The 24,672-nt window shown below is 44.8% G+C and overlaps 1 protein-coding gene across 6 annotated transcripts in view; it reads right to left on the reverse strand.

The window, feature by feature from the left end:
* Positions 1 to 24,672, reverse strand: part of LOC109422192 (signal transducer and transcription activator) — a 388,739-nt gene that overhangs the window by 19,569 nt on the left and 344,498 nt on the right. For 3 of the 6 annotated variants that reach the window (XM_062844329.1, XM_062844328.1, XM_029854697.2), the window contains one exon: positions 19,942 to 20,805. The exons of the other annotated variants lie outside the window; for them this stretch is intronic. In XM_062844329.1, the coding sequence (XP_062700313.1) occupies positions 20,265 to 20,805 (541 nt within the window). In that variant the 3' untranslated portion in view covers positions 19,942 to 20,264. Of the gene's footprint in view, positions 1 to 19,941; positions 20,806 to 24,672 lie in introns of those variants that run through there. 6 annotated transcript variants of the gene reach the window in all.

Below are 24,672 nucleotides of genomic sequence, written 5' to 3' on the forward strand. Positions count from 1 at the left end.
GATTGTAGCCTGATCAACTGATAAGAACGCTGGAACTGCAAGCGGCCGCGGCCAACCAGAGTGGATATTGTGCTGCATTTTCTCCGGTTGGGATACTACGACACGGCCGCCGGCCGACCATCCACACTGGCATCCAAGATTTCAATCATTTGGATATTTTTTCAAACCACCCGGGAGGTCGAACGTGATCTGGTGAACCGAAGCGCGGCCAAGTTCTCTAGCGCGACGATACCTTGCCGGCGTAGCACAAGGGACACATCATCTATGCGATCGACAGGTTGGCAAAGCTGCAAAAATGTAAGAAGGACCCGGACAAGACGAGGAGGAAATAAGACGAGATCAGTCCGATGCGTTCCGGTTTCCGGTCCGGAGTGAAAAATTGTTCATTCAGGACGAGAAGCAAGTGATTCTTGCAGCGTGCAGTCTGGTCAATTGATGTCATCTGATTTAAATGAAGGAATTCGGACTAAGCTGCGGATAAAACGCTCCTGGAAAGGCAGATTCAAGCATTTCGGCCACAAAATTAAATAGTTTATTTAAAATTATATTAATGTCAATAAGGTATTCCGAAATTAAATTTAAAGTTGCATGAATAATTGAAATAGGCGAATTTAGATTGATGTATTCGAAGCTATCAAGATCATTCCTCCAGCAATACTTTGAATTTCTTCTACGTTTTTCCCAGGGATTCTTCCAGAAATTCTAGGATTCCATCAGAAATTTCTTCGAGATTGACGAGAGAACTTTGGAGATTCAATCAAATTTGGAATTACTAACATAATTTCTTGCTAAGCTCTATCCGCAGTTGTTTGGGATTCCTCAAGATGTTCATTCTGGGAGATTTTTCGGGTATTTGAGTTCCTGCACGAGGTTCCTATGAAATCATTTCTAATTCAAATAATTAACAATTTTCCAAAAGAATTGTTCGTGAATTCTTCAAGAAGGTTTTTCAGGTATACATCCAGATATTCGTTCAAGAATTTCTTCAGGGATTTCTCAAGGATTGCCTTCTGGGATTTCTCCAGGAATTCTATCCGCGTTTTCTCAAGGAATTCCTTCTGTGGTTGTCAAGAATTTCTTCCAATTTTTTTCTAGAAGCTTCCTCCGGGATTTCTCCAGGAATTTCTTCCGGGATTACTCTAGAAATTCATTAAGGGATTTATACAGGAATTCCTCCCGGGTTCCTTCAAGATTTCTTTTCGGGAATTCTCCAGGAATTCTTTCCGGGTGTCTTCAAAAATTCCTTCCGGAATTTCTCCAGGAATTCCTTCCGGAATTTATCCAGGAATTCCTTCAAGGTGCCTTCAAGAATTCCTTCTGGCATTTCTCCAAGAATTCCTTCCGGGATTTATTTAGGGAATTCCGTCTAAGACTTCTTCCAGGAATACCTTCCGGGATTTCTCCAAGATTTCCTTCTAGGATTTCTCCAGGAATTCCTTCTGGGATTTCTCCAGCAATTCCTTCCGATATTTCTGAAGGAATTCCTTCCGGAATCCTTCCAGATTTTTTTTTCAGGGATTCCTCCAGGAATTTCTTCAAGGATTCCTCCAGCAGTTCCTTCAGGGATTGCTTTAGAAACTCTTTCAAGAATTCCTCCAGTAATTTTTTCAGAAATTCCTCCTGGAATTCCTTTTGATATTTCTCCAGGAATTCCTTCAGGGATTCCTCCAGGAATTCCTTCAGGGATTCCGCCAGGAATTCCTTCAGGGATTCCGCCAGGAATTTCTTCAGGGATTTCGCTAGGAATTCCTTCAGGGATTCCGCCAGGAATTCCTTCAGGGATTCCGCCAGGAATTCCTTCAGGGATTCCGCCAGGAATTCCTTCAGGGATTCCGCCAGGAATTCCTTCAGGGATTCCGCCAGGAATTCCTTCAGGGATTCCGCCAGGAATTCCTTCAGGGATTCCGCCAGGAATTCCTCCAGGGATTCCGCCAGGAATTCCTCCAGGGATTCCGCCAGAAATTCCTTCAGGGATTCCGCCAGGAATTCCTTCAGGGATTCCGCCAGGAATTCCTTCAGGGATTCCGCCAGGAATTCCTTCAGGGATTCCGCCAGGAATTCCTTCAGGGATTCCGCCAGGAATTCCTTCAGGGATTCCGCCAGGAATTCCTTCAGGGATTCCGCCAGGAATTCCTTCAGGGACTCCGCCAGGAATTCCTTCAGGGACTCCGCCAGGAATTCCTTCAGGGATTCCGCCAGGAATTCCTTCAGGGATTCCGCCAGGAATTCCTTCAGGGATTCCGCCAGGAATTCCTTCAGGGATTCCGCCAGGAATTCCTTCAGGGACTCCGCCAGGAATTCCTTCAGGGATTCCGCCAGGAATTCCTTCAGGGATTCCGCCAGGAATTCCTTCAGGGATTCCGCCAGGAATTCCTTCAGGGATTCCGCCAGGAATTCCTTCAGGGATTCCGCCAGGAATTCCTTCAGGGATTCCGCCAGGAATTCCTTCAGGGATTCCGCCAGGAATTCCTCCAGGGATTCCTCCAGGAATTCCTTCAGGGATTCCTCCAGGAATTCCTTCAGGGATTCCTTCAGGGATTCCTCCAGGAATTCCTTCAGGGATTCCTCCAGGAATTCCTTCAGGGATTCCTCCAGGAATTCCTTCAGGGATTCCTCCAGGAATTCCTTCAGGGATTCCGCCAGGAATTCCTTCAGGGATTCCTCCAGGAATTCCTTCAGGGATTCCTCCAGGAATTCCTTCAGGGATTCCTCCAGGAATTCCTTCAGGGATTCCTCCAGGGATTCCTTCAGGGATTCCTCCAGGAATTCCTTCAGGGATTCCTCCAGGAATTCCTTCAGGGATTCCTCCAGGAATTCCTTCAGGGATTCCTCCAGGAATTCCTTCAGGGATTCCTCCAGGAATTCCTTCAGGGATTCCTCCAGGAATTCCTTCAGGGATTCCTCCAGGAATTCCTTCAGGGATTCCTCCAGGAATTCCTTCAGGGATTCCTCCAGGAATTCCTTCAGGGATTCCTCCAGGAATTCCTTCGGGGATTCCTCCAGCAATTCCTTCACGGATTTCTCCAGGAATTCCTTCAGGAATTCATCCAGGAATTCCTTCAGGAATTCATCCAGGAATTCCTTCAGGAATTCATCCAGGAATTCCTCCAGGAATTCCTTCAGGGATTCCTCCAGGAATTCCTTCAGGGATTCCTCCAGGAATTCCTTCAGGGATTCCTCCAGGAATTCCTTCAGGGATTCCTCCAGGAATTCCTTCAGGGATTCCTCCAGGAATTCCTTCAGGGATTCCTCCAGGAATTCCTTCAGAGGCTCCTCCAGGAATTCCTTCAAGGATTCCTCCAGGAATTCCTTCGAGGATTCCTCCAGGAATTCCTTCAAGGATTCCTCCAGGAATTCCTTCGGGGATTCTTCCAGGAATTCCTTTAGGGATTCCTCCAAAAATTCCTTCAGGGATTCCTCCAGGAATTCCTTCAGGGATATCTTCAGGAATTCCTCCATGGATCCCACTAGGAATTCCTCCGGGGGTATACCTCCAGGAATTCATTCAGGGATTCCTCAAGGAATGCTTTCAGGGATTCCTCCAGGAATTCCTTCAGGGATTTCTCCAAGAATTCCTTCAGGGATTCCTCCATGAATTCCTCCAGGGATTTCTCCAGGAATTCCTTCGGGGATTCTTCCAGGAATCCCTTCAGGGATTCCTCCAAAAATTCCTTCAGGGATTCCTCCAGGAATTCCTTCAAATATTCCTCCAGGAATTCCTTCAGGAATATCTCCAGGAATTCATTCAGGAAGTCCTCCAGGAATTCATTAAGGGATTCCTCAAGGAATGCCTTCAGAGATTCCTCAAGGAATGCCTTCAGGGGTTTCTCCAAGAATTCCTTCAGGGATTCCTCCAGCGATTTCTCCAAGAATTCCTTCAGCGATTCCTTCAGGAATTCCTTCAGCGGTTCCTCCAGGAATTCCTCCGAGGATTCCTGCAGGAATTCCTTCAGGGATCCCTCCAGAAACTCCTTCAGGAATTTTTCCGGGGATTCCTCCAGGAATTCCTGGAGGAATTCCTCCGGGGATCCCACTAGGAATTCCTCCGGGAATTCCTCTAGGAATGCCTCCGGGTGTTCCTTTAAGAATGCCTCCGGGGGTTTCTCCAGAAATTTCTCCTAGGTTTCCTCTAGGAATGCCTCCGGGTGTTCCTTTAAGAATACCTCCGGGTATTTCTCTAGGAATTCCTCCGAGTATCCTCTAGGAATTCCTCGTAGGATTCCTCTAGGAATGCCTCCGGGTGTTCCTTTAAGAATACCTCCGGGTATTTCTCTAGGAATTCCTCCGGGTATCCTCTAGGAATTCCTCCGGGGATTTCTCCAGAAATTACTCCGGGGATATCTTCAGGAATTCCTCCGGGGATTCCTCCAGGAATTCCACCGGGGATTCCTCCAGGATTGCTTTCGGGAATTCCTCCAAGAATTCTACCCAAAAATTTCTCCGGGGATTCCTCCAGGAATTCCTTCGGGTATTTCTCCAGAAATTCCTCCGGGAATTTCTTCAGGAATTCCTCCGGGAATTCCTCCAGGATTTCTTCCGGGGATTCTTCCAAGCATTCCTCCAAAAAATTCTCCGGGGATTCCTCCAGGAATTTCTCCGGGGTTTTTCCGGAAATTTCTCCGGGAATTTCTTCAGGAATTCCTCCGGGGATTCCTCCAGGATTTCTTCCGGGGATTCCTCCAAGAATTCCCCCGGAAATTCCTCCAGGAAATCCTCCGGGAACTTATCCAGAAACTACTCCGGGGATTCCTTAAGGAATTACTCCGGGGATTCCTCCAGGACTTCCTCCGGGGATTCTTCCAGGAATTCCTCCGGGGATTTCTTCAGGAATTCCTCCGGAGATTTCTTCAGGAATTCCTTAGGAGTTTCCTCCAGGAATTGCTCCGGGGATTCCTCCAGGATTTCTTCCGGGGATTCCTCCAAGAATTCCTCCGGGAATTCCTCCAAGAATTCCTCCAGAAAAAAACTCTGGGAATTCCTCCAGGAATTACTCCAGGGTTTCCTCCATGAATTCTTCCGGGGATTCCAGGAATTTCTCCGGGGATTTCTTCAGGAATTCCTCCGGAGATCTCTCCAGGAATTCTTCCAAAAATTTCTCTGGGGATTCCTCCAGGAATAACTCCGAGGATACCTCTAGGAATTCCTCCGGGGTTTCCGTCAAGAATTCCTCCAGGGATCCCTTTAGAAATTCCTCCGGGGATTCCTCTGGGAATGCCTCCGGGTATTCATCTACGAATGCCTCCGGGTATTCCTCTAGAAATTCCTCCGGGTATTCCCCAAGGAATTCCTTTCGGGGATTTCTCCAGAAATTCTTCCGGGGATTTCTTCAGGAATTCATCCGGAGATTCCTCAGGGAATACCACCGGGGAATCCTCCAGGATTGCTTCCGGGGATTTTTCCAAGCATTCCTCCAAAAATTTCTCCGAGGATTCCTCCAGGAATTTCTCCGGGGTTTTTTCCGGAAATTCCTCCGGGATTTTTTTCAGGAATTGCTCCGGGGATTCCTCCAGGAATTCCTCCGGGAATTCCTCCAGGAATTTCTCCGGGGATTCCAGGAATTCCTCCGAAGATCTCTCCAGGAATTCCTCAAAAAATTTCTCTGGGATTCCTCCAGGAATTACTCCGGTGATTTTTCCAGGAATTACTCCGAGGATTACTCCTGGAATTTCTCGGAGATTCATCCAGGAATAACTCCGAGGATACCTCCAGGAATTCCCCGGGGATTTCTCCAGGAATTCCTCCGGGAATTTCTTCAGGAATCCCTCCGGGGATTCATTCAGTAATTCCTCCGGGGATTCCTTCAAGATTTCTTCCGGGGATTCCTCCAAGACTTCCTCCAGGAATTCCCCCGTGGATTTCTCCAGGAATTTCTTCAGGAATTTCTCCGGGGATTTCTCCAGGAATTCCTCCGGGAATTTCTTCAGGAATCCCTCTGGGGATTCTTTCAGTAATTCCTCCGGGGATTCCTCCAAGATTTCTTCCGGGGATTCCTCCAAGAATTCCTCCAGGAATTCCCCCGGGGATTTCTCCAGGAATTTCTTCAGGAATTCCTCCGGGGATTTCTCCAGGAATTCCTCCGGGAATTTATTCAGGAATCTCTCCGGGGATTCTTTCAGTAATTCCTCCGGGGATTCCTCCAAGATTTCTTCCGGGGATTCCTCCAAGAATTCCTCCAGGAATTATTTCGGGGATTCCTCAAGGAATTACCAAAGGAATTTCTCCGGAGATTCCTCCAGGGGATTCCTTCATGAATTCCTCCATGAGTTCCTCCAGGGGATTTCTCCGGGGATTCCTCTAGGTATTCCTACGATTATTCAGGGATTCTTCCGGGGATTCCTTAACTGAAATTTCTTCGAGGCTTCTTTCAGGGACTCCTTTAAAAATTCCAGAAAAACACTCCGGGTATTCCTCCAGGAATTACTCCGGGAATTCCTCCAGGAATTACTCCGGGGATTCCTCCAGGATTTTTTTCTAGAAATTCCTGGAGAAATCTTCTAAAGAATTCGCGGAGGAATCCCTGAAAGAATTCCTGGAAAAATCCCTGGAGGAATCCCCAAAGCAATTCATGGAGAAATCCCTGGAGTGATCATTGAAGGAATTCCTGGAGGAATCCCTAAAGTGATTCCTGGAGGAATCACTAAAGGAATTACTGGAGGAATCCCTAAAGGAATTACTGGAGGAATCACCGGAGGAATTCCTGGAGGAATTAATGGAGAAATCCCCGGAGGAATTCCTGGAAGAATCCTCGGAGGAATTCCTGGAGGAATCCTCGGAGGGGAGGAACTCCTGGAGGAATTCCTGGAGGAATCCCGGAGGAAATCCTGGAGGAATCCCCGGAAGAATTCCTAGAGGAATCCCCGGAGGATTTTCCGGAGAAATCCCCGGAGGATTTTCCGGAGAAATCCCCGGAGGATTTTCCGGAGAAATCCCCGGAGGAATTCCTGGAGGAATCCCCGGAGGAATCCCCGGAGGAATTCCTGGAGGAATCCCCGGAGGAATTCCTGGAGGAATCCCCGGAGGAATTCCTGGAGGAATCCCCGGAGGAATTCCTGGAGGAATCCCCGGAGGAATTCCTGGAGGAATCCCCGGAGGAATTCCTGGAGGAATCCCCGGAGGAATTCCTGGAGGAATCCCCGGAGGAATTCCTGGAGGAATCCCCGGAGGAATTCCTGGAGGAATCCCCGGAGGAATTCCTGGAGGAATCCCCGGAGGAATTCCTGGAGGAATCCCCGGAGGAATTCCTGGAGGAATCCCCGGAGGAATTCCTGGAGGAATCCCCGGAGGAATTCCTGGAGGAATCCCCGGAGGAATTCCTGGAGGAATCCCCGGAGGAATTCCTGGAGGAATCCCCGGAGGAATTCCTGGAGGAATCCCCGGAGGAATCCCCAGAGGAATTCCTGGAGGAATCCCCGGAGGAATTTCTGGAGGAATCCCCGGAGGAATTCCTGGAGGAATCCCCGGAGGAATTCCTGGAGGAATCCCCGGAGGAATTCCTGGAGGAATACCCGGAGGAATTCCTGGAGGAATACCCGGAGGAATTCCTGGAGGAATCCCCGGAGGAATTCCTGGAGGAATCCCCGGAGAAATTCCTGGAGGAATCCCCGGAGGAATTCCTGGAGGAATCCCCGGAGGAATTCCTGGAGGAATCTCCGGAGGAATTTCCGGAGGAATCCCCGGAGGAATCCCAGAGGGAATTCCTTGTGAAATAACAGAATGAATTTTTGACGACCCGGAAGGTTTTTCACCACAAATGTTATTTGGAACTCCTAGAAGAATGAATCCCCGGGGGAATTCCTGGAGGAATCCCCGGAGGAATTCCTGGAGGATTCCCCGGAGGAATTCCTGGAGGAATCCCCGGAGGAATCCCCGGAGGAATTCCTGGAGGAATCCCCGGAGCAATTCCTGGAGGAATCCCCGGAGGAATTCCTGGAGGAATCCCCGGAGGAATTCCTGGAGGAATCCCCGGAGGAATTCCTGGAGGAATCCCCGGAGGAATTCCTGGAGGAATCCCCGGAGGAATTCCTGGAGGAATCCCCGGAGGAATTCCTGGAGGAATCCCCGGAGGAATTCCTGGATGAATCCCCGGAGGAATTCCTGGAGGAATTCCTGGAGGAATCTCCGGAGGAATTTCTGGAGGAATCCCCGGAGGAATCTCCGGAGGAATTTCTGGAGGAATCCCCGGAGGAATTTCTGGAGGAATTCCTGGAGGAATCTCCAGAGGAATTCCTGGAGGAATCCCCGGAGGAATTCCTGGAGGAATCCCCGGGGAATTTCCGGAGGAATTCTTGGAGGAATTCGTAGAGGAATCCCCGGAGGAATCCCTGGAGGAATTTCCTGAGGAATTCCTGGAGGAATTCCTGGAGGAATTTCCGAAGGAATCCCCGGAGGAATTTCTGGAGGAATTCCTAGAGGAATCCCCGGAGGAATTCCTGGAGGAATCCTCGGAGGAATTCCTGGAGGAATCCCCGGAGGAATCCCTGAAGCAATTCCTGGAGAAACCCCCGGGGGAATTCCTGGAGGAATCCCAGAGGGAATTCCTTGTGAAATAACAGAATGAATTTTTGACGACCCGGAAGGTTTTTCACCACAAATGTTATTTGGAACTCCTAGAACAATGAATCCCCGGGGGAATTCCTGGAGGAACCCCTGGGGCAATTCCGAGAGATATCAGAATGAATTCTTGAAGACCCGGAAGGTATTTCACCAGGGATTCAAGATGGAGCTCCTAGAGGAATTCCTGAACGAGTTCCTGAAGACCCGGAAGGTATTTCACAAGGAATTCAATATGGAACTCCTAGAGGATTTTCTGTATGAATCCCCGGGGGAATTCCTTAACAAAATGAATTCTTGAAGACTCGAAAGGTTTTTCACCAGGAATTCAATAAAGAACTCCTAGATAAATCCCCGGGGAATTCCTGAAGAAACAATTTCCAGAGGAACCCCAGAAAAAATGGCTGGAGAAATCTTAGAAGGAATTCCTGGAAGAATCATAGATGGAATTATGGATGTATCACAGAAGGAATTTCTGGAGAAATCGCGGAAGGAAATCCTGGAAAAAAACGGAAGGCATTCCTGAAGGAATCCCGGATCCGGAGAAATTTTCTGGAGAAATCCCGGAAAGAATTCCTGGTGAAACTCCGGAATGAATTTGTGGAAGAATCCCGCAAGGAATTCTAGAACTGCAGAAGAAAATTTCCGGGGTGATCCCGGAGGGAATTCTAGGAAAAAATCGCGGAACAACTCTGTTTGAAATCAAGAACATTTAAAATCGCAGAACTTCCTGGAACAAATCACAAAAAAAAAATATTACTAGCTAAGGATCAATTCTAGAGGGAACTGCTAGGGGAATCCTTGAGGCTATTCTAGAAAGGATTCCTGGAATATCCCAGAAGATCTCATGAAGAAATCTCACAAAACTCCTGGATGCATTTAACTGTGTTTTTCGAAGAAAGTTGCTTCCGGAATTTGTAGCGAAGTATCCGACCGTGTGTTGTGTGCAGTGTTGCGCTTCTCCGGGAACCACCAGCTGGAATTCGCATCCTCTTCTGAAACACAGGCAGCACCCGGTCCCGAGAAATTAGAATTAAAAATTATTTTGCACTCGAAGCAAATTTGCTTCACAAGCCGATGCCAAGCAGCGATCATTGTTTGTAAACTTCCCAGCGTTTGTTTTGGTCCGAGAGTTTCGTCGATTATTTTCTTCTTATACTTCTTCTGTTCATCCCAAGATCGATTGTCAAAATTACTTTGGTAAAAATGCCTTTTTTTCCTTGACCTCATTTCTTGCCATCTGAGTACTAAGCTTAAATCAAATGCAAAAACAGCGATGGGGGGTTGGGGCGGTAGGACAAACATAAGGATTGCAATTTTCCCATTTGAGGCAGTGCAGAAAACACACCATGAAGCGATCGACGCGTGATTTCCTTTTTTTTTTCTCGCAGCCTCTGCATAAAATATAACCTCCTAACGTTCTATATTCGTTTTGATCCTTCTGCTTTCCTGTTGGGAGCGACCTCTGTCCACCTGGCATGCATTATTACAACAACAACAATCACAATTGTATGTTTGCGCTAATTCCGGTTAAGTTTACTCCCTCCACCTCACAATTCCAGCTAAGCTAATCTAGTAGTCCTCTCGATGGCGCTTTAGTCTGCTTGGGGAGCGCTTCCAAATCCGGTCTGGACAACAATAACACAGCAGGCCATTGTTTTGCTTTTGGGTTGAGTTTTACTGGTTTCGGGTTTTTTGTTTTGTTTTGTGTCAGGTTTCCCCGTGTCAATCTCTGTCCTGGTCGTCCCACTTGGTGGGAGGCAGGCTTTGCTAGCGGCTGGGTTCAGAACCTTTTATCGTATAGTAGTTATGGTTTGGCGTGTGAGGTACGTTTACATCTAAGACGGATTATTGAGAGTACAGTACGTATAAAGTTTTCTTCAGAACATCACATATAGATTTCATCTTATCCAGTTGTTTTTTTTTTATCTTTGAATTATCTATCTTATAATCAGGATGATTTGAGCAACAATTATTCCTAACCTAGTCTACCGTTCTAAGCTAAATTTATTTCTTTTTCTTATCTAGCAAGGGATTTAGTCTAAAAATTTGGCTAAAGTTGCATTTTGAGTCAAATTTCCTAGATTGGTGAAACAAACAGTCAACATTTTAACGTCTATGGTGAATACAATTGTAACCTTCCGCAATCTTGCCCCATCCAAGTAGCCTATCATATATGGTACATCATTTCGCCATTTAGCTCTCGATTCTGCTCGTTGTCATGGTTTCTGCTGCACAGCACTAGCTAGGTAGTGTGGTTACATGTCCGTCACTTTTGGGTGGTTTATCAATTATGAATGCGATCGGGTTGCGCTCTCTAAAATCTAGCCGGTCAGGAACGTTTGAATTTTGTTTGAATATTAAATAGTTTCGTTCGTTCGTTCGTTTTCGAGCATCGAAACAGGGCACCGGATTTCGGGTTCGGGGCCTGCTTGGATGGTGGCATGTAACGGATGAGATTGTTGGGTAGGAGAGATATCATAGCAACCTCTGCGATAGCCTTGGCAACATTCACTCTACGTGGAACGTTGGATATGTTCCTTGTTCGGATACCAAGAGGAAGTGAAAATTGCATCTGCAGATATTTGCATGCAGCTCTGCTACTGGTGCTATTTTCCCTGATCCAGAATAACTCCAAGGAAACCGTCTTGCCGGCTTGATCTATGTTCATATTTCTGGTTAATTTCATATCAGTGAAAATTCTGAATCTTAGTCATCACTTCGTGAAATTCGGTACAAGAGGATTTTCAAAATACTATTCGGTTGCAAGTTAACAAAAAAAAAACAAAAGCTGTTATGAAAAAAAATCGCTCTGAGTGTATACGTCAAATGAAAGCCTATTTATCGTAGCATTGTCCAACTAAAAAATATTCCGCATTATTCGCCATAAAATTATCAAATTTACGTGATTCGCACTTGGAGAATGTTACCTTGAATTAAACCATTATAATCTTGATTTGAACTACTGTAGAAGTTCGATAACTACATCATGTTTACGTTTCACTTAGCGAATAAAATTCGATAACTGCAACGTCAGCCAGGCGTCAACAACCCATCAATTGACGTTGAATGAACTCTTCATTTGGGCTAACTTGGCGCACCGTTTTGACGGATGGCGGTGCGATAATTGCAAATTTGTTGCACATAGATAAAAAGCATTGCCGTGCTCAAGAATGTGTAGTGAGAGCTTTTTCATGACCAAGAAATTCCTGTAGAAATCCTTGATAGGAATTGAGGAGAAATCTCAGAAGAGATTCCACGAGGAATCCCAGAAAGGGACCAGGAGGAATCGAAAGAATTACAGGAGGAACCCTCGAAGGAATTTCAAGAGGGATCTCCGAAGAAATTCCAGGAGAAGTCTACGAAAGAATTCCAGGAAGAATCCACGAAGAAATTCCAGAATAAATCCTTGTAGAAATTCCAGCAAGAATCCCCAAAAGAATTCCAGCAGAAATCGCCGAAATATTTCCAGGAAGAATCTCTGAAGGAGCTCCAGGAGGAATCCTCAAAGGATTCCCAGGAGAAATCCTCAAAGGATTCCCAGGAGAAATCCTCGAAGGATTTCCAGGAGAAATCCAGGAGGAATCCTCAAAGAATTTCCACGAGGAATCCACAAAGAATTTTCAGGAAGAATCTTCAAAGGATTTCCAGGAGGAATCTTCAAAGGATTTCCAGGAGGAATCCTCAAAGGATTTCCAGGAGGAATCCTCAAATGATTTCCAGGAGGAATTCTCAGAAGACTTCCCGGAGGAATCCTCACAGGATTTCCAAGAGGAATCCTCAAAGGATTTCCAGGATAAATCCTCAAAGCATTTCTAGAAGGAATCCTCAAAGGATTTCCAGGAGGAATCCTCAAAGGATTTCCAGGAGGAATCCTCAAAGGATTTCCAGGAGGAATCCTCAAAGGATGCCCAGGAGGAATCCTCAAAGGATTTCCAGGAGGAAGCCTCGAAGGATTTCCAGGAGGAATCCTCAAAGGATTCCCAGGAGAAATCCTCGAAGGATTTCCAGGAGAAATCCAGGAGGAATCCTCAAAGAATTTCCACGAGGAATCCACAAAGAATTTTCAGGAAGAATCTTCAAAGGATTTCCAGGAGGAATCTTCAAAGGATTTCCAGGAGGAATCCTCAAAGGATTTCCAGGAGGAATCCTCAAATGATTTCCAGGAGGAATTCTCAGAAGACTTCCCGGAGGAATCCTCACAGGATTTCCAAGAGGAATCCTCAAAGGATTTCCAGGATAAATCCTCAAAGCATTTCTAGAAGGAATCCTCAAAGGATTTCCAGGAGGAATCCTCAAAGGATTTCCAGGAGGAATCCTCAAAGGATTTCCAGGAGGAATCCTCAAAGGATTCCCAGGAGGAATCCTCAAAGGATTTGCAGGAGGCATCCTCAAAAGATTTCCAGGAGGAATCCTCAAAGGATTCCCAGGAGCAATCCTCGTAGGGTTCCCAGGAGGAATCCTTGAAGGATTCCCAGCAGGAATCCTCGAAGGATTCCCAGGAGGAATCCTCGAAGGATTTCCAGGAGGAATCCTCGAAGGATTTCCAGGAGGAATCCTCAAAGGATTCCCAAGAGGAATTCTCGAAGGATACCCAAGAGGAATCCTCGAAGGATTCCCAAGAGGAATCCTCGAAGGATTCCCAAGAGGAATCCTCGAAGGATTCCCAAGAGGAATCCTCGAAGGATTCCCAAGAGGAATCCTCGAAGGATTCCCAAGAGGAATCCTCGAAGGATTCCCAAGAGGAATCCTCGAAGGATTCCCAAGAGGAATCCTCGAAGGATTCCCAAGAGGAATCCTCGAAGGATTCCCAAGAGGAATCCTCGAAGGATTCCCAAGAGGAATCCTCGAAGGATTCCCAAGAGGAATCCTCGAAGGATTCCCAAGAGGAATCCTCGAAGGATTCCCAAGAGGAATCCTCGAAGGATTCCCAAGAGGAATCCTCGAAGGATTCCCAAGAGGAATCCTCGAAGGATTCCCAAGAGGAATTCTCGAAGGATTCCCAAGAGGAATCCTCGAAGGATTCCCAAAAGGAATCCTCGAAAGATTTCCAAGAGGAATCCTCGAAGGATTTCCAAGAGGAATCCTCGAAGGATTTCCAAGAGGAATCCTCGAAGGATTCCCAAGAGAAATCCTCGAAGGATTTCCAGGAGGAATCCTCAAAGGATTTCCAGGAGGAATCCAGGAGGAATCCACAAAGAATTTCCAGGAGGAATCCAAAAAGAATTTCCAGGAGGAATCTTCAAAGGATTTCCAGGAGGAATCCTCAAAGCATTTCCAGGAGGAATCCTCAAAGGATTTCCAGGAGGAATCCTTAAAAGATTTCCAGGAGGAATCCTTAAAAGATTTCCAGGAGGAATCCTTAAAAGATTTCCGGGAGGAATCCTCAAAGGATTCCCAGGAGGAATCCTCAAAGGATTCCCAGGAGGAATCCTCAAAGGATTCCCAGGAGGAATCCTCAGAGGATTTCCAGGAGGAATCCTCAGAGGATTTCCAGGAGGAATCCTCAGAGGATTTCCAGGAGGAATCCTCAGAGGATTTTCAGGAGGAATCCTCAGAGGATTTTCAGGAGGAATCCTCAGAGGATTTTCAGGAGGAATCCTCAGAGGATTTCCAGGAGGAATTCTCAGAGGTTTTCCAGGAGGAATCCTCAGAGGATTCCCAGGAGGAATGCTCAGAGGATTTCCAGGAGGAATCCTCAGAGGATTTCCAGGAGGCATCCTCAGAGGATTTCCAGGAGGAATCCTCGAAGGAATTCCAGGAGGAATCCCCGAAGGATTTCCAGCAGAAATCTCCGAAGGATTTTCAGGAGGGGTTCCCGAAGAAACTCCTGGAGGAATTTCCGATAAAATTCCAGAAAGAATTCCAGGAGGGATACCCGAAAGAATTCCAGAAGCACTTCCCGAAGGAATTCCAGAAGGAATTCCTGAGGGCACTCCCGACGGAATTCTAGAAAGAATTCCAGCAGGAATTCCAAAAGGAATTTCAGCAGGAATTCCAAAAGGAATACCGGAAGGAATCCCAAAAAGAAATTCCAGAAGGGATTCCCGAAGGAATTCCAGGAGCAATTCCCGAAAAAATTCCAGAAGGAATTCCAGAAAGGATTCCCGAAGGAATTCCAGAAAGGATTTACGAAGGAATTCCAGAAGCAGTTCCCGAATGAATTCCAGAAGGAATTCCAGGAAGAATTCCAGAAAGAATTCCAGAAGCAATTCCAAAAGGAATTCCAGAAGAGATTCCCGAAGGATTTGCAGAAGAAATTCCCGAAGGAAATCCAGGAGAAATTCCCGAAGGAATTCCAGGAGGAACTCCCGAAGGATTTCCAGGAGCAATCACCGAAAAAAAAAATCAGACCAGAAGGAAATCCTGGAGGATTCCCAGAAAGAAACCCAGGAGGAATTCTTGTAGGAAGCCTATGAAAGATCCATCAAGGAAATCCTGGAGGTATGTCTGATTATGTTTCTAAACAAGTCCTTGAAACAACTGCTAGGAGAATCCCTGAAGGATCCCCTGTAGGAATTCCTAAAGGAACTTCTGGAGAAATCCTTGATGTATTTCCTGGAGACATCTCTGAATCCTTCTAGAAAAATCTCCGAAAGATTTACAGGTGCAAATCCAGGAAGAATCTCCAAAAGAAACTTCTAGAGGTATTCCTGAAAAAACTTCTGGAGTAATCTAAGAAGGAACTCCTGGACTAATCCTTGAAGGAGCTACTGTGGAAATCCCTGAAGACGCTTCTGGAGAAATCCCTGAAACTCCTGAAGGCATCTTTGAATCCTCCTGGAAAAATCTGTGAAGGTCATCCTGAAGAGATCCCTGTAAGAACTGGTGATATCTTTGAAGAAACCCCTGCAGGAATCCCTAATTGAAATTTTAAACGAATCCCTGAAGGTACTTCTGTCGGAATACCTGAGGGAACTTCTGAAGGATTCTTTGATTGAAATCCTGAGCGCATCCCTGAATCTTCCTCAAACAACTACTGAAATACTGGTGAGAACCCTGAAGGAACTACTGGGGCGATTCCAGAAGAAACTCCTAGAGAAATCTCTGAAAGAACTACATCACAGCGGGAATCCTCGAAGGGACTCCCAAATTACTCCTGGGAGGAACTTCTGTAGTAATACCAGAAGGAAACCCTAAGGAAATACCTAAAGGAACTCCTGGTAGAATATTTGGAGAATCTCCATGAGGCATTCCAAAAGTATTCCAAGAGGAATCCCCGAAGAGATTTCAGAAGGAATTCCGGAAAAAAATGGAAAAAAAATCCTGAAGGGAATCCTGCTGAAATTATTCAAGGGTCTACTGGGGTCATCCCTGAAGGCATTCTAGGTTAAATCCCTGAAAGAATTCCAGGAGAGATCTCAGAAGGAATTCCAGTAGAAACCCTTGATGGAACTTCTGGACTTGGAGGCATCCCTGAATGCTTCTGGAAAAATATCTGAATGAACTTCTGGAGAGATCCTTGAAGGAACTATTAGAAAGAATCCAGAAGGAACGCCAGAAGAAATCCCTGACTAGCATTCTAGAGGAAGCACTGATTGGAATTCTTTGGAGGACCTTGTGCATGAATCCCTAGAAATTAGTCTCCCTGGACTAATCCCTGAAGAAACTACTGTTCGAATTCTTGAACTTCGGGAAGAATTCTTAAAGATACTCCTAGACTAATATCTGAAGGACCTCCTATACCTCCTGATGGAGGCATCTCTGCATCCTCGTGAAAGAAGCTCCGAAGGAACTTCTGAAGCAATCCTTGAAGGAACTCCTGTCGGAATAACTGAGAGTTCTTCTGAATCCCTGATGAAAATCCTAGAGACATCCCTGAATCCTCATGGATGAATCTCCGGAAAGAACTGCCGAAGAGATATCTAAAGAAACTTCTGGAGAAATCCTCCTGAGTGTATTTCCAATAATTCGTTAAATCTCTGACCTGTGACAGATAGAGCAGACTCCCCACTATCTGATAACGGGATCAGATTGCATAAATAAATTGAAACACGCCTACGAGGGACGGAAGAAGCTGAGGCGTGCAATGGCTGTTCCGCCCTTTTCACATGTTGATCTAGTATGAATCTGAAAACAAAGTACACTGAAATAAATTTTGTTGTGGAAACTACCGATTCCATAGTAAAATTACTAACCGTACCTATGATTCTCAACCGACAACAATTTTCAGTTAATTCTACTAAAACACTGTCGACTTAACTAGCAGTGCAGTTAACATTACTAAAAATAATTTTCATTTAACAAATGAGTATTGTATTTTTAACCACACTGTGTTGTAAAATGCGTGTCCAGGAAAAATTAACAATGTTTTGTTGTTGAGACGACTATGCTTTTAGTTGAATTTACTACAATGCATTGTAATTTCAAGCATATTTCAGTTATCTTAACAGATTTTGTTGTCGGTTGAGAATCATAGGTACGGTTAGTAATTTAACTATGGAATCGGTAGTTTCCACAACAAAATTTATTTCAGTGTAGTCGGCGATTTTTCAAATCGATCGTCTCACCACCGCAACGGGTGGAACTTTTTCATTAGTCTATCTCAACCACGTGGCGCCAACGGTCGCTCTTAATTTTCCGCTTAAATAAAACCATTCTATTAGTTTGTACCCCGTGCCATTTCCGTGTTCCGGATAACGGAACTCCTTAAGGTTATGGGCTCTTCAGTGAAGGAAGGTGCTGGTATTCCCCAGCAGAACGGAACCAACTATGACAGCTGGCGGTTCCGGGTGAGCCAAAGAACAAGTTTTTGAAGACGGACCAAAAAGCGAAAACCTTGCTGGTTGGATTTGTCGGCGACGAGTGCCTGGAAATCGTGCAGGACAAGACGACCGCAAAGGTCATGTGGAAAACGCTGGAAGACACGTTTGCGAAGAAGTTGGTGGCGAGCCAGACTATCCTGGGCAAACAGCTAGCCAAGCTACGCATGAAGGAAGGAGCGTCAATGAGAAGCCATTTTGCATCTTACGACTAGCTGGTGCGCCAGCTGAAATCCTTCGGAGCGAAGCTGGAAGAAAACGGTTTCCTGGTTTCCCAGCTGTTCCTAACGCTTCCAGACAGTTACGACCCACAGACAGTGACTGCTCTGGAAAATATCGACGAAAACGAGCTTACCATGGAAACCGTCAAAGTACGGTTTGCTAGGAGAGGAGTTGAAGCGCGCCGATCGAACGGACCGAAACCGAAACGTGTTGGTTTCTGCGATACTTGCATCCTTGAGAAGCAGTGCAGAGAACCATTCGAGGGTAATCGGAGCGAGCAACACGGCCCTTGGAAAGGGTGCACTCCAAGTGCACTCTGACGTTTGTGGCCCGATTGATCCCCCAGCATGGGACGGTTCCAGGTTGGTACTTCGTGTCGTTCATCGACGATTTTACGCACTTTGCTGTAATCCATCCGGTCAAGAGGAAGTCGGAGGTATTCGAGAGCTTCAAGGAGTACGAAGTGATGGCAACCAATCATTTCGAGAAGAAAATCAGCAAGCTCACAGTGGACCAAGGCCGGGAGTACATTTTTAGAAATCAGTCTTCCATTGTATAGAATAATTTTGAAATAAGTTCCTGAACTATTACCACGGAGGATCGCAGCAGGCGTTGCCGCGAACGGGTGTGTTTTTATTTTGCTTGTCACATTTTCTTCGCGTTCGCAAGTTTCACGATTCCACTGGTGGTTTGGCCGGTACTACGGCACTCGGAAAGTTTTGTCACATGTGAACACGTTGATTTTGCTTGAATTGGAGTACTGAATTGTGAATAAATATTGAAGCAAAGTGAATTTAAACAAACCAGTAAGAAAAAAAACGTGTGTTCGAAGCTTAGTGTGTATTGCCAGGACGGTTTTGCCTTGGTTTTCAGACCTTGCCTTTGTGAGAGTTTTGGAATAAACAGTTTCTTGGAGCATTGGTGAAAAAGTTTCTGTGACGCATTTCTCGTCTCCGCGTTGTTTTCAATAAGCCGGCCAAATCGTTGATGGTGGCGCTATGCCATCCGGATAGTTTTTCAAGCGCATGCAAAATTATAGGACTGTGATTCAAGTAAGCGATGGCAGGAGGTCACCTTTTTCGTATCGGTTTGGTCGCGGTAACGTCGTCATTACTTGCGTGCAGCCGGGAAGTTTTAGTGCGAAATTTCCCCTTAATTTTGTTAGAGATAAAGTGACTAGGGTGCGAGCACCGGTTTCGGCCAGTCTAAAAGAAACCATTTTTATAAAAATAACCAATTATCCTAAACAACGAATTCGTCAAATGAAAGGTTTATATCTATACTTTACAAGAAAAATGCAGAAATAAAGCTAATACTTGATTTTTGTATTAAAAGTGGCACTGGCCAAAATAGAAATATTGCCGCAAATTTGGCCATATTCTCAACTTTGGTTTCTATTTTGGCCAATCACGTGTATTTCTTATGGGAGTGGCCAAATTAGAAGCACCTGGTCAAAATAGACATATGGGAGCTGATTTTTAAGGAAAATTATTTTTTCTTCTAGTTTTTAATCAAAATGTAAGGTTTTCACAGCTTTAATTACAGTAGAGCCTTCCATCTCCAGAACTAAATTTGTTTACATCTGTAGATATAAATGCATAATCAAACAGATGCAGCCAAGTTTCTCCTATAAAAGCACTGCCGGACAGTGTGCGATGAATTTTACATACATACATACATACATACATATAAGCTCCTGAATTATTAACACATGAGTTCACGACACAAGATCATGAGAAGATTATTGGAACTGAAAACTCAGTACGAAGATTTCGAGGATATCTATCTATTTGTAACAATTTAATTCCGAAAAGTGCTCCGTGAGATAAAAGCACTGAGAAACCCTGCTAGGATTATTTTAGATGTGTTTGTATTACAGGTCAAACGCAGCAGGCTATTTTCTGAACAATGATGTTTGTCCTAGACAGCTACACTGATTATCGTATCGATTTGGGAAGTAAAAATGCGGGCAATAATCGAGATCCAACTTTTAACCGAACAAGCAATAATTGAAACATCCAATTACACTTACCACCCATCACGCCACAATAGTCATATTTCGTATGCATATCAGGCCAAATATGTCTAAAGGTCCAATCTGCAGAAGAGAGGCTCTCTTTGGTTTCCCTCTCTTTCGTTAATATCTCAGCTGTTTACTTGTTTTATGATTTTCTCCTTGCATTGAACGATGGTCAAAACAATCGTCTTTTGATCTGTACTGCAAAAGTAGTTGAAAAGTGTACCATTACATTGCAATAATTGAAAGAGAAAGTGAACAAAGAAAGCCTCTCAAATGCAGATAGGACCTATTGAAATGTTTGGCCTGATATATCATCTGAACGGGTTGTTTGAAAATCACCCAATTGAAACTTCTTGGAACTCAAACAACGAGAAAGAAAGAACGATATTGAAACAAAGGTAAAAACTCGTATTACTTTATTCAACTATCACTATTTACTAATTTTAGCGCATAAATGTAATGTAGGAGTAGTAACTCAAATCCGTTGCAAAAGTAGGAAGTACATTTGATCAAAAAGTGTGTGCGCAATCAAACTAAACTAAATGGCTACATTATATGTTCGTGTAACTTTCAACTGACTTGGATCTCATGTTTGTTGATGATTCCTCCGCGAGGATCTATTTTGTATACGTCCGTCCGTGTGTCTGACCTGTGACCTATCACAATATGCTCCGTCTGTCCGCTCGCTCAGCCCCTCTCTACCGTCCCGATTAGATCCCATTCGCCATCGGTGGACTACTGCAGGGAACACTCCCGGCCGTTTCGCCACTGGATTGTGGCCCTGGGACGGCGGCGGCGGTGGTGGTAGTGTAGAAATTGTTGGTGTTCAGCTGAGCCATGGACACGTCGTCCAGTTCCTGTCCCTGGTAGTCGGACAGCAGGTGATCCATGAGACCCTGGATGATTTGCTCGCTGGCCGAGGTGCGCAGGGTTAACGATCCGGTGGCCCCCGGCTGGAGTAGTTCGCCGGGTAGCGTCGTTCCACCGGTGGTCTGGGATGCGGGGCTACCGGCACCGGCGTTGAACTGTTCGACACAGGCCGGGAGCATTTGGGGCGGCGGGCTACCAACACTGCCGGGACTGGGGAATTCCTGCGTCGGGGGACCCATCGGCGAGGTTTCCGAATGGGCCGGCGAGCTTATGTTGCTCCCGGCATAGCTGGCGCTAGCATAGCTGTGGCCCATGCCATAGCGGGCCTCCGGGAGGTAGGCGGGCCTCGTCATGTCGCTCCGATACGTGACATCGGTGATCCTTGATTGGTTGGAAAAGTACACATATGGATGAGATGAGGATCAATCATCGGAGTCATTTCGGGAGCGGAGATGAGGCAAATGGTGTTGCGGTTGCGGAAGCGCAAGAATGGAGCCACCGGCGATGCGTTAGAGGAGAGCGAGGATCCCGATGGAGGATGGCCAAGGATGGCCCGCATTTTTATGGAGTTATATGGTTTTTTAATGGATGATCAGAGCAGGCGACGCGGCGCAAACTGGCGACACAGGACACTCACAAAACGAAAACATGAGTTACTTGGATTAGGTTTCACGCTCCCAGCTCTGTATTCCTTACAGGTGGAACTCAGACGGACACACACACAGAAAAGACGGCGTGACTGGTTGATGTGGGTGGTAATGCGATTAATGGTAGCCGATTGATTGAAGCGCCAATTTGTTTCAAGAGACTTTTAGTTCACTCTCTGCACTCTCTTTCACACTAGTAGTTCAAACTGTACCAAACACTGTTAAAATCTAGATACCGAGTGTAATAGAAAATGAAGTATTTTCCCGGTATAGTTTGGGATCTGGTTTTCTATTCACGCATGTTTTCTTAAGTAAAGCATCTCACTTTGTGTGCAAGAATTGAACATCAAAAAACTCAACCCATTGTATCTCACAACAAAAAAAAAAAAAAAAAAATATGCATAAAATAATAAAAAAAATAAACTTTTTGAGAGATTTAAAAAAATCTTACCCATATCCCAAAAACTTTTAATCTTAAACTTGCCATAAAATGAATTGAATAATTGTACGAAAATGCGATCCACTACCTAGTCTATTTGTTTCCTAGTTTTTTTTTTTAAATACCCTGAACAATACACCGGAAATCACTGAACAAATGTCCACTGGAACTCATGTAGAAATATCAAGAGGAATTTCTGAATGAATCCCTTCAGGATCCTGGAGGTATCCCTGTAGAGTATGTTGGAGGAATTTCTAGAAAAAAAAAATCTTAGATGAACCCCTACAAGAAATCCCTTCAGAAATGTCTTTGAGGAATCCCTGGAGGAAGCTAAGGAAACATTTCTGGAGAGTAATCTCGGGAAAATTTTGGAGGAATCCATGCAGGAACTCCTAGAGAAGATCGTGGATTCCTAGAGCAACCTCTGAGGGAAATCCTGAAGATATCTCTAGAGATATTCCTGGATGAATTGTTGGAGGGATTACGGAAAGAATGTCTAGAATTCCTGGGACCAAATTTTTGACAAATTCATAGAGAAGTTCCTGGAACAAAGCCTTAATGAACTCCTGGAGAACTTCCGAGTGAGATCACTGTACGAATTCTTGAAAGAATTCCTGAAGAAATTCCTAAAGGGGTTGTTATAGACTACATAGATGAACCCCTTGTGAAACCCCTAGAATTCCTGGAGATAATTCTAGCGAAATCAGTTGAGAATTTCTGACGAAATTCCTATTGGATTCTGGGAGGACTTCCTAGAGAAATCCCAGTTTCGAATTCCTGAAAGAATCTCAGAGGAAATTTCTGAAGGGATCACTGGGTATCCCTGGAAGAATCCCTCGTGGAATCCCTGGAGGAATCATCGGAAAATTTCTGAAGGAAATCAACGATATATTCCAAGACGAATTCTTATGTGAACCTTTGAGAATCGCTGGCGAAAATCCTAGAGGAAAAAAATCAGAATGATCCCGGGAACATTTTCTGGAGGTATGCCTGTAGAGTATCCTGGTAAAATTATTGGATGAACCCCTAAAAGGAATCCTTTAAAAAACGTCTTTGAGGGAGCCCTGGAGGAAGCTCAGGAAAAAATTCTAGAGGGTATTCTCGGGAAAATTTTGGAGGAATCCCTACAGGAGCTTCTAGAGAAGATCCTGGATTCCTAGAGCAACCTCTGAAGGAACTCCTGGAGATATCTCAAAAGATACTCCTGGAAAAATTCATGGAAAGAAAGAATGCCTAGGATTGTTGGAACCAAATCTTTGAAAAATTCTTCCTGGAACAAAGCGTTAATGAACTCTTGGAGCGATCCCGGCAGAACTCACGAGTGGGATCACTGTACGAATTCTTGGAAGAATCCCTGAAAAAATTCTTTAAGGGATTGTTGTAGAGTCCATAGATGAACCCCTTGTGAAACCCCTAGAATTCCTGGAGATAATTCTAGCGAAATCAGTTGAGAATTTCTGAAGAAATTCCTAATGGATTCTGGGAGGACTTCCTAGAGAAATCCCAGTTCGAATTCCTGAAAGAATCTTCGAGGAAATTTCTGAAGAGATCACTGGGTAACCCTGGAAGAATCCCTCGTGGAATCCTTGGAGGAATCGTCGAAAAATTTCTGAAGGAAATCAACGATAAATTCCAAAACGAATGCTTAAATGAACCTTTAAGAATTGCTGGAGAAAATCCTAGAGGAAAAAAATCGGAATGATCCCGGGAAGATTTCCTGAGAGGACATCCTGGATAATCGCTGAACAAATTCCCGGGGAAATCCTTGAATCTCGGAAGATATTCCTTGAGAAATCTGTAGATCGATTCCTAGAGAAGTTCTTCGAACATTTCTTGAATAACTTTTCGAACGATTTCTGAAGTAATCCTTGTAGTAATTGGAAGTGAAACCTCTTCAGGAATTTTTGGAAAAATTCCAGAAAAAATCTTGGAACGATTTTTGCAGGAATTTTTGAAGGACTCCTCTGAGGGGTTCTTGGCGCAATGCCTGGAAGGATCTCTGGAAGAATTTCTGTAGGAGTTCCAGCAGAAATCTTTAGAGCGATTTTTTGGAAGAATCTTTGAAAGAGTTCCTTAAGCAATTTCTAAGGAAATACATGTAAGAGTTCCTGGAAGGATCCTTGGGAGAATTCCAGCAGGTTAAGTGGAAGAGAAGAGTTTTGGATGTGTCCCTGGATGAGAAATAACGGGATTACATCCTGGAGAAAATTTTGGAAGAATCCCACTGAAGGGCTGCCTAAGGGAATCCCTGGAATTTCTGCTGCGATTCTTTGGGGCAATTCCTGGACAATCTCTGACAGCGAAACCTTTGTGTCTCCTTGAACAACACCCGGAAGAATTTCCATAGAAATTCCAAGGAACAAACGAGGAGATTAGTTGACCTTATTTCTGGAATACGCGGGTGTCTCCGGGAAATTCGAAAAACATTCTTTGGAAACTGGAAGAATCAATGAAGAATTTTTTTGAAAATATCTTGACAGTTTCGTAGGAAATTTCCTGACAGGATGTGTTAAAAATCTCCCTGGAGAAATTCCTACAGGAACTCCTAGAGAAATTCCTGCAGGAATCTCTAGAAGTATCACTGGAAGAATTCATGGAGAGATTGCTGGAGTAACCCTTGTATGAATACCTAGAAGAATTGCTTGAGAGACTGCTTGTAGGAGTCCTAAACGAATCCCAGGAACAAAGGAACAAAGTTCTTAAGGATTTCCTGGAAGAATCCCTGAAGGAATTTCTAGAAAAGTATTTGGACTAACATCTGAAGGAAGTCGTGGGGGGATCCCTGAATGAATCTCTTAAAGTATTGCAGGAATTTCTGAAGATCTCTCTGTAGAATTTCCTGAAAAAATCCTACAGAAATTCATAGAGAAATTACCGGATAATTTCTAAAGAAAATTCTGGATGAATTCCAGTAGAAATCCCTGGAAGAATTGAAAAAAAAAAATAATAGGGTCTTGTACCATTTGGGCAGGTGTACCTATTTTGGGCACTTGCCGCTATAACCAAGTCAATTTCAAACGGATTGATTTGAATTTTTGTATAGAATTAGGCACGTACAGTATCTAACTCTATACAAAAACTCAAACCAATCGGTTTGAAATCGGCTTAGTTATAGCGGCAAGTGCCCAAAATAGGTACACCTGCCCAAATGGTACTAGACCC

The sequence above is a fragment of the Aedes albopictus genome, chromosome 1, assembly GCF_035046485.1.
Source record: "Aedes albopictus strain Foshan chromosome 1, AalbF5, whole genome shotgun sequence".
NCBI classification, from domain to species: Eukaryota; Metazoa; Arthropoda; class Insecta; order Diptera; family Culicidae; genus Aedes; species Aedes albopictus.